An 11,000-nucleotide genomic window follows, 5' to 3' on the forward strand; every position below is an offset into this window, starting at 1 on the left:
CAGCGCCCCCTGCCTTGTATTGACCACGCTGCTTTTTTTCCCGCCACGGTGGGTTTTCCCGCCATCGTCATCAAACGCTTCTACTGACGTGAGTCTCGCGATAGAAACTGCTGATTATACGTCACGTGGGCAACGACCCCTTTCTTGCTTTTGGGGACTAATTTGAGGGTTTTTAATGAACATTTTGTATTTATTTTTTTGTACCGTCTTATCCTATACATTTGAACTGTCGACTGTATGTTTGTAATTTTGCTAAATTACATATTAATTACAAAAAAACTACATTTAAAAAAAAGTATATTTAGAATGTTATATAAACTGTTAGTTTTATATAACAGATGGCTTCTTCCATGCAAGTTATTATGAATACATTAACAAAATAAAAAAGTGTGCGTATATTATATATACAGTTACTGTTCCTTTATCAGCTGTACAATAAATGCCACTCCAGCTATAATCCAGAGGCCAAAATGTGCATCACCAAATGTATATTAAAAACATAAAATATTTTATTTCACCATTAAAAACATTTGCAGGATATCTACAATAAACCAGACCAAGTCCGCTGCATTATTTCATTTGACTGAGAACATGATTTCTTTTTCTTTTTTTTTGGAAGCAACCATTCCCTTCCTTTATTATGCAACATACCTGAAAGAAAAAGTTCTTAAATTAAACAGACATGTTAAAAAGTAAAGCTTTTCCTATTTTATTATCTTCCCCGGTACAGTAGTGTTGTCAGAGCGTCTTTATTAACCACAGATGTTCCTCACGAGAGAAAATATGCACCACATATTTAAAAAGCTCTTATGTTGCATGACCTTAGCACCTGTTTTTAAAGGGTGAATTAAAATCTTTTGCATGATGGTAGCTCCCCAAAGTGCCTTAGAAAGGTGACAAACTGCATTTAGCTCGTTGCAGATTCATTTCCCCGTCGTCTCAAGATGGATTCCCACTAAACATTTCACTTTTTGTACGACTGCAGAGCACCGTCGAGATTGTTTGTGCTGTTCCCCGTAGTCGCTCGCCCGCATGTTGAATCTTTAAAAGTAGTAGTTCAAGGCCAAAAGCACCCGCACATTAATGCAGAACAATTAAAAGCTTCTTCGATTCCACTCAGATGAATCAATCAATGTGACAGTAAAGGAAGCGCGTACCTGTACACATGTGAAATGGAATTTTTTGAAATGACTAAAATTAACTTATGATTCCCAATCAAACAATTAAAAACACACAAGTCCGTATAAAATGTTCTTTTTTTCTTCTTCTTTCTTTATCAAACCCATATTTCAGATTCACAATAGATAATAAATTGGAAGTTCTCCTTTTTCTTCAGTATTATTATTCGTCCGTGTGTCCTCACCAGGAGCCGTCATTCCCATTTGCAGTATTTTCCCAATAATTCAGAGGTTGTGGTTTTCCGGTCGTGCAGAAAGTGTCATTCACAGAAAAACACATTTTTAGTGATTTTTCAAATACTTTTCCTGCGTCCAAAACAGAGCGCTATGTGCCGATAACCGAGCTGGTTCACTCCCTCCTCTGTTCATGTCGTGTGTTCGTTGCCCTTTGTCGCTTTGCTTATGTGACGGTGGTGGCGCTCTGGCCTCGGATGGCGCACCAGGCCATGAACGCCTCTCTGTGGAGGAGACGACACACAGGAGAGGTTATTGTCACCGTTCAGTCACTTTGACTAAATTACAATGTAACATCATAATGTGAATTGTTTAGTCTATTTTATGGATCGAACGATTAACCAATTCATTTAAAAATAAATAGATAAAATGGGATAATTTTAAATAACATAAAGTAAAGTAAGATAAATTAGAACTTTATTAATCTAGGAAAAAAATATTGTGCGAGAGTGATCGAAGATTACACATAAATAAAATACAAATATGAAGAAAAAAAATACAAAATAAATAAAACTAAAATAAATAAAAATATTTAAAATATAAATACAACAAATCATAAATCAAAATAAATAAATAGAATAAATAATTTAAAAAAGAAATACAAAAGAAATATCAAAAAAATCTAATAAAATAAAAAGAAAAACTATAAATAAACTTTCATCTGAGGAACTCACAACACACCGACTGATAATCTGAACTAAATTCACAAAACTCTGGGCCTCAGGTGTGCGGTGCGTGTCGCAGGTGAACACACACCTGCAGTGTGTGGCGACACACTCGTTGCTACAGTACTCCTTGTCCCAGTCTTGGCTCTCCACAGCCGGCCTCGTGCAGCCGACGCGCACACAGATGTTGCGGCTGGCGGCGGGAGTCACGCTCGGGACGGGGGCAACGTTCACCTCTACCTCCATCTGGGGGCGAAACAAGCCGAAAGACACATTTTACATTAAAAAAAATTTTTAAAAAATAGGTATTCATCAAACTGTCATGAGGTGAAAACATGCAGTTCAGGTTTATTTATTTTGCACTCATCACAGACAAAAGGTCACAAAGTGCTGTGTAGGAGTCGAGAAAAACATAAATTAAACCAAATTGAGCATAAGGGGCTTAATAAAAGCATAATAACTCACCCCTTCCTCCGCCTCCGCCGCCTCCTCTCCTCCCGCCACCACGTCCGCCGCCTGCTCCACCTCCATCGCCAAATCGTTGGACACCGACGTGGGCGCCTCACCGGCCGACGTCACGATGATGGACTCCGCCTGCCGCGCCGCCGGGACGACCTTGATCTGCAGCGGCGGCGGCGCCGTGGCGGCGACCGCGGCCGCGCCGCCGCCCCGCGGCTTGGCCTGCAGAGGGGGCGGGGCCTGGGCGTGCACCATCTGCTGCAGCCGGGGCGGAAGAGACGTGCTCTGCATCTGCTGCAGCGGCGGCGGCTGGCGCGGCGAGGACGAGGCGGTCGTCGCCGTGACCGTCACGGCGCCGGAGGGCAGCTGCATCTGCTTGATGATAATCTTGGCGACGGTGGGCGGGTTCGGCATGGCGGCGGCCGGCGGCGGTTGGGGCTTGGTTTTGGAGCGCGTGGTGACCTGCGGCACGTCCAGGATGATGTTGGAGGTGCAGATGTTGGTGATGGTGTTCTCCTCGGGGTTGTAGTGCTGCGACCGGGTGGAGCGAGCGGCGAGGGCGGAGGCGTGCGCGGCCATGACGGCGGGAACCAGCGCCGACGGCAGGGGCGACGGGGACGTGTCCATGACTTCAACGGCGGCCTAGAGAGAGGACGGTAGGACACGATGAAGACGTGCAGGAGGCATCACATCGATGAAGACGATGGTCAGAGGGAGATTACTGCGTTATGTTGTTTATTGGAAACCGTAGCAATAAAAGAAACACCTCCGACTTCACAATGTCGGCATAAATACAGATTTTTGGCTGTTAAATAACATATATTAGATATATATATATTATTTTACTTATATACAGGGTTCATACGCATTCTGAACAATGGATTTCCACGACTTTAAACCAAATTTCCATGACCAAACATTTTGTAAAATCTGGGTGTAAACATGAAAAAGTGAGTAAATGTAGTATTTAAACTAACAATGAGAATACAAAGCATACAGTAAACCTTAAGTGAGACAAATGAATGAGACAATAGTTAAAAGAATAAACATTTATATAGATGCCTGTATGTATGCCTGCTTATATTTTTAGCGTCTTTCTTTTAAAAGCATATTCATTATTTCAAACTCAGCGTAAATGAACGACATGAACACATGAATATAACACATTTACATGACTTTTAGAAAAAAAAAAAAAATTGGGATTTTATTTATTTAAGGACTTTTCCAGGCCTGGAAATAACCATTTTAAAATTCCATGACTTTTCCAGGTTTTCCATGACCGTATATATATATTTAAAAACAGAAAACAGGGCGTGGCCGTGTATCAAAACAAACGTTTCCAACAACTCACCTGAGAGTTCTTGCCGGCTCGGTACTCGGACAGCGCCTTCAGGTAATCCTTCTTCGCCGCTTCGTTTTTCCTCTTGTAAACCTGAAGGAGAAAAACAAATGAGTCGCGCGCATTTCCCTTTGAGCCGAGCTCAAATCCACCGGAGTCACAGTTCAGCAGCTGAAAAGACGGACCGAGGGATGGCCGAGGCAGCGCTTCCCCTCACCTGTTTCTGCTCCTCCCCCAGGCTGTCCCACATGGAGGCCACGATCTTCGACACTTCTCCGAACGTGGCGTTGGGGTTTTGTCCTTTAATCGCCGCCTGCGTGTCCCTGAAGAACAAGGCGTAGGCCGACACGGGTTTCCGAGGCTCGTTGGGGTCTTTCTCCTCTTTCCCCGCCTTCCCCGCTTTGCCCGCCTTCCCTGCTTTCCGGCGGACGGCCGGCGAGGCGCTGGAGGTCGGGGCGGCGAGCAGGCAGTCGGAGAGGGAGGGGTCGAGGGAGATGACCCCGGGAGAGACGGCCAGAGACACGGGAGACTCCACCAGGACGCTCTGATGGGGGGGGGAGGGGTTAGAGTCAAGAACACCTTCACCAAGGTGCTGCTCTTCTAAAGAACCTGCTCACGGGACGAGAAACTCATTGCAGGAACCAATCGGTTATTTTAAAATCAGTTTTGTATAGAAGTTTTCGGCAGTGGAAACCAAGGAGCTCCTATTTTTTGGCGGTTTTGAGTTTCTCAGGTAGACTGGTCCACTTAGTCTGTGCTAATTCTTATTATTTAATCTTTTAAAGCACAGAAAACGGTGCAGAAAGTAAAGAGGAGTCACTAAAGTCGGTTGATTTTCATATTTCAACAATGTTGGCGTTATGTCCAGCAATCTAAAAAATGCATTTCATATAATATACAAGTTTACATCTTGTTGAATCTAAAAAAAAAAAAAAGGTTATAAAAGTGAGATTTTTTTTATGCAAATTGCTCAAATTGTGCCGTTTTTAAATCAAACGGCGTCTTAAAACACCTGAAAACTTGTTGTGTATGAATTCTGTTTCGATAACCGAGCGTTTATAACTCACCAAGTTGGAAATACATGTTTGCAAAAAGGACAGCAATGGTCTACTTAAAACAATTCTCGTTCTTTAATCTCAACATGTACTCAACTTTTAAAGCACATGAAAAGGTGCAGAAAGAAAAGAGCGGTCACTAAAGTCGGTTTACATTCATACATATTTTTCATATTTCAACAATGTTGGCGTTATGTCCGGCCATCTAAAATATATATTTAATATAACACATAAGTTTACGTCTCGTTGAATCAAAACGAGACGTAAACATGTTGAGCTTTGTCTTAAAACACTGAGCGCTTGTGGTGCATCTGGAGGCTCGTCGACTCACCCGTCTGAAGTCGTCCATGTCGTCGTCCTGCAGCGAGCTGGTGGGCGACGACGCGGTGGCCGACAGCGGGTTGTCGGGCGACTGCGGCCGCTGCAGCAGGTCGCCCCCCCCCAGGCCGAGCCCCAGCTGGGCGCTGAGCTCGGCCTGGTCGATGGTGGTCAGCTGGCTGGAGCCCAGCAGGCCGTGGCTCATGTCGCCCAGCGGGACGTCGATGGTCACCGGGGACGAGCTTCTGAACTGGGAGCCGATGGGATGGCCGAGATCCTGGTGGGTCGAGATAAAAAAAAAAATTTTTAAAAAAAGGGTGAGCGCGACCGGCGGTTCGATTCCCGAGACGACGGCGCGGACGCCTCCTCACCATTCCCAGCGACGAGCCCAGCAGAGCGCTGCCTCCCGACTGGGCGATGGCGCCCAGGCTCAGGTGCTCCAGGCCCTGGGAGGGGGCGTTGACGAAGGTGGAGGCGAACGACGGGTCGTCCCCTTCCACCACGGCGTTGCCGGGGACGACCACGCTGCCCGAGGGGCCCGAGTCCGACAGCTCCCCGAAATGAGAAACCACGTCGGACACCGTGAGGGCCGAGTCCGGATCCAACGAGATGGGGGGGATCTCAAACTCCTCATCGCCGAGGCTGGGAGTGTGGAAGGTCTGGGGGGAGAGAAGAGGAGGAGAAGGAGAGAAGAAGAGAGGAAGAGAAGAACAACGAGAAGACGATGGGGAAGAGAAGAAGAAGAAGGAGGAGAGAAGAAGAAGGAGAAGAGAGAAAGAGACGGCGAGAGGAAGAGAAGAAGGAGAAGGCGAGAGGAAGAGAAGAAGAGAGGAAGAGAAGAACAACGAGAAGACGATGGGGAAGAGAAGAAGAGAGGAAGAGAAGAACAACGAGAAGACGATGGGGAAGAGAAGAAGAAGGAGGAGAGAAGAAGAAGGAGAAGAGAGAAAGAGACGGCGAGAGGAAGAAGACGGAGAGGAAGAAGACAAGAGGAAGAAGAAGAAGACGAAAGGAAGCGAAGAAGGAGAAGACAAGAGGAAGAGAAGAAGGAGGAGAGGAGAAGGCGAGAGAAAGAGAAGAAGAAGGCGAGAGGAAGAGAAGAAGGAGACGAGAGGAAGAGAGGAAGGAGACGCGAGAGAAAGAGAAGAAGGAGGAGGAGAGAAGAAGAAGAAGAAGAAGAAGAAGGAGGAGGAGAGAAGAAGAAGAAGGAGGAGGAGAGAAGAAGAAGAAGACTCATCAGTTGGCTCTTTACTACGATGAGTGAAGATCACGGCTCTATTAACACGTTTCCTCTCGTGTCTCATGAAGTATGAACGTTAATACTTTATGGATGCTAATACTTTATGGATGCTAATACTTTATGGATGCTAATACTTTATGGATGCTAATACTTTATGGATGCTCTGCCGTTGCATCATGGGAACTCTTTAACATCTTTATTCACATGAGATCAGAGCTGCCCTCCGATCGTAACGTTAATCTCTATTCTGATCAAATAATACTGAACTTTTCCACAGGAACATCCACCATCACATCTTTGTGATAACTCTCTAGATGAGTCATCTGTGCAGTTATTTATGATGATGATGATGATGATGATGATGATGATGATGATGATTCACTGAAGAAGAAGAAAAAAAGCTTGCTTCCTAAATGACACTATTATTATATTTTTTTTAGAGAAAGAAAAAAAATAAAGAAAAGTCTGAATTTGAGCGTGAGGGGTGGTGACATTAATAAATATATATTTTATAAATGATTCATTCTCCAGCAGCAGGTCGTGCGAGGCCAGTGGGTTTAATGGGACATTTAAATGTGACTGTCATAAAGTGCATTGATTATAAATGTCACGGTGAAGCCGCTTTCATGCGTTACTCGTGGCGCTGACGCTCGGTCGCACAGAGCCTCACTTTGTAGATAAAAATCAAATATCAACACAGTTGAAATGCTAAAAATATATAATTAGCCGACTGCTGGGTATTAAATGAGATTATTGAGGCCACGGTTGATTTAAAAACAGTTTGTGCCTCGAATAAATTACTTTTACATTCAAGTCACAGAGCAAAGCCTCCATTCATCCTGAGACATTCATAACTGGTGATCTTTGATGAACCTCGTTAAACCATTTTAAAAAACTGAAATCGTTGAAGACAAAAGAAAATATTCAGCCCACCGCGGCACGACTTTATTTACGAAGACATCTCGCTATTATAAAATAACAAAATGCAGCCTCTGACATATTCGGGATGTTTTTCTTGTGAATTAAATGGACACGTTTACCTCTTCAGGCCGCGATAAATTATTTAAATTAAAGTAAGAATCCATCTTTGGTCACAACTCATCGATACGAGAGGATACAGCTTTGATTTAAGGCGTGGAAACAGCAGTGAGTGCCGTTGAACAGTCAGGGATTTCTTTAAATACATCATATAAATATAAAACTATACACATTAAAGTTGGGCTTCGGCTGATGCGAGTGATCCATGTTTAGTTCTCAGGTAAATCCTCTTACGTCCCATTACTGTGCCAGGGCATGAAAGCATCTCTGTGACTCACATGTTTGGTCTGCAGAGCAATAAACCAACAAAACAAATACCTGTCATATGAATCTAGATGTCAAGGCCTACCTCTGAGGAGGAGAGGAAGGGATGGCTGGACCCGGAGATGGTCAGGTAGCTGTCACTGCCTCCAGGGAACTGAAACATAGATGCACACAAAAAAAAGATTAAGTATTAATGTAGAAGGAAAGAATAAATGTTGCCCCTATAGTCTAAAAAAAAAAAACAGACTCCATCCTCCTCTTTGGATATTAAAAAACACACTCAGAAGAAGCACGTTTCATAATAGTCACAACAAAGCAACATGAACACTTGCGGTGCGTTCACGACCCTCATTAGCGAGTTAGAATATTCAACGCCTGTATGCAACGTTGTGGCCCTTTGAGGAAGGAGTCACCTTGCTGTCAGTGTCAAATCCATTGAAGGACTGCGGGTCCAGGAACTCCGGATCCCCGTCGTGCGGCCCGGTTCCGTCCGTCAAGTCAGAGTAAAAATTCAGGTCCATCTTTTCTTTTTTTTAACCGGGCCTCATATGTCCGCTATGAGGCCCCTAGACGTTGCGCAATTAACCGAAATGTACTATTTTGTCCCCACTATGTTTAAAAATAAAAAAGGGAGCGCAGGGGTTGAAGTCGTGGGTGGAAACGCCGAAACCCACGAGACACCGAGTCCCACCGCGTCTCGTGTGAAGCCGACAAACAACTGACAGCTTTCGCACAGATGTTGAGCTCGCTCACGCGGAGCACGTGTGTGTGTGTGTGTGTGTGTGTGTGTGTGTGTGTGTCCGGGGTCCCAAAATAGCCTCGTCCGCTTGGCTCGCCGTCCGAGGCGGGTAGTAACGTGGCTGCTGACCGGACCGGTCCTACCCCCGGTGTAGCGTTAGCTGGCTTTGACGCAAAGCTGCTGTCGCTGCAGCGCGTCGCGAACAAGCCCGGAGCTCGTTTGTCCGCCCGTCCGCGAACGTAACACATTCATTTAACGGACTCAGCGAACGTTTCACGGATGAAGTGTTGCGGCTGCTCGAGAGGTCTGGAAACGCGCACGCACACGCACACACACACACACACAGAAACCGAGCGGTCGCTTTCAAGGTGTCTGACAGGAGGAGGAACGCAGAGCGAGGGGTCGCTGCGCGTCGGCCCGGGCCAGGATGCTCAATGGATCCAGAGACACGGATCCAAGGACCGGAAGAGGATCAACACCGGAAGCCAGACGCGTTTCAAAATAAAATCAGATAGCTGACTTTTTTTCTTTCTTTTTCTTTTTCAAACCATTTATTCAAACAGTAAATGTGTGTTTTGATTATTTAACCATTTATTCAAACATTGACTTTTTGTTTTCATTATTAAATCATTAATTCAAACATTTACTATTTATTTGACCATGTATTAAAACATTGACCATTTGTTTTAACTATTAAACCATTAATTCAAACATTTACTATTTATTTGACCATGTATTAAAACATTGACCATTTGTTTTAACTATTAAACCATTAATTCAAACATTTACTATTTATTTGACCATGTATTAAAACATTGACCATTTGTTTTAACTATTAAACCATTAATTCAAACATTGAACATGTGTTTTAACTATTAAACCATTCATTCAAACATTAACTATTTCTTTAAACTATTAAATCATTAATTCAAACATTGATTATTTGTTTTAACTATTAAACCATGAATTCAAACATTAACTATTTTTTTAAACTATTAAATCATTAATTCAAACATTGGCTATTTGTTTTCACTATTATCTGTTACATTTATCTGTTATTTTCTGTTGCTTAACAATTTCTCTTCACTTTCTCTTCTCCGTGCAACATGGAAGTCTTTATAAACAGGACTTCTCTACTAAACGGCTAAAAGGTAATAATTTAGGACCCACCTTAGATGATACTTTATTTATATATGGTGCAAAGTCCCGAAAAAAATTGCAATCAAATTAGTAAACTCTAATTGACCTGAGGTTTTGGGGGATCTGGAGCTTTGGGGCAGTTGTTTGATCCCGCATTGATTACATTGAAGTCAAGAACGATCATCAGTGGGTTTATCACAGATGTTAGTGATTATTTCGGCAGAAAATCTAGTATGTTTGAGTTTTTAGTCTCAATTTAAATTAAGAGATTAAAATGTTGTACTAATTATACAACAATGTATATAATAATAGAGTAAAAGTCTAACAGACTTGTATAAAAAAGAAAAATCATAGATCTTTGCTTTTTTGAGCAACATATTGGACCCCATTAAGTGTAGCCGTTACCCTGGTAACAACTGTTGTGTTTTTTTGTCACCGCAAAAATCGCTCATTTATGATTCCTGATTTTATTTTGAAAGCTCCGACCGGAAGCCGCTCGTCACTGTGTTCTTGTGGATTTTAATCCATCAGACAAATGAGTTTAACTTTGCTCCAGCTGATGATTATAGCTTTAACAAGCATCTGACGTGGCACAATGTTACGTCACCGACTATTTATAAAGTCTTAATCACTAATTTGACATGTATTCTTCTTATTTTACCTTCTTTTGAATGGTTGATCTTTTACATATTTAGATTACAATGACATTACCAACAGGAGTAAGGAACACGTTTGACTCGGCTGGATCGTTAAAGGGTTAAATAGAAGAGGTGACATTGAATTAACTGATCCATTAAAAAAGGGACAAAAAATTAAACATGTCCGGTTGATGCGCTCGCGACCAGAAAAACCAAAGATCGTGTGTTAGAATTGATCATCACGTATGAAGAGACAGGTGATTATCTTTATTAAGTCAAAGGTTTCTAATACCAACTACTCTTACCTCCATTCTCACCCCCGAAATCTGATTTATGTTTTGATTTTTATCCCACTTTTGCGAGTGAACTTCGCCCAGAATTGATTTCCTCAAATATCACAACAGGGCACCGGCTTCCTGATTGTACGTACAAGTGGAAGTGACGTCATCACGCAAAGACAGAAAAAAAAGGGGACGTCGGATTTCCAGAATAAAAGGCCGGTTAAAAGTAACCACGATGGCCATTTATATTTAGTAGTATAAAGTTTAAATCATAAAGTTCATTCAAGATGTTCTATTAAATATAACAATATAAAAATATAAATATATATATATATATATTTTTTTTTTTTCCCCACTTATATATTATAATAAATTAATGATGTATCAAAATTCCTCCCAATAAACAGGCAAA

At 42.7% G+C, this 11,000-nt stretch overlaps 1 protein-coding gene across 1 annotated transcript; it reads right to left on the bottom strand.

Moving 5' to 3' along the window:
* Positions 1-538: 538 nt before the first annotated feature.
* On the bottom strand, positions 539-8,311 carry tox4b (TOX high mobility group box family member 4 b; the record flags this gene model as incomplete). Its single annotated transcript, XM_079216210.1, has 9 exons — positions 539-1,636; positions 2,169-2,323; positions 2,543-3,178; positions 3,888-3,968; positions 4,093-4,419; positions 5,262-5,525; positions 5,620-5,907; positions 7,876-7,944; positions 8,204-8,311. The coding sequence occupies 9 exons, from the start codon at positions 8,309-8,311 to the stop codon at positions 1,579-1,581; spliced, it is 1,986 nt and encodes a 661-aa protein (XP_079072336.1). The 3' UTR covers positions 539-1,578.
* Between the last annotated feature and the right edge of the window lie 2,689 nt (positions 8,312-11,000).

Source organism: Taurulus bubalis (genome assembly GCF_910589615.1).
Source record: "Taurulus bubalis genome assembly, chromosome: 3".
Lineage (NCBI taxonomy): Eukaryota > Metazoa > Chordata > Actinopteri > Perciformes > Cottidae > Taurulus > Taurulus bubalis.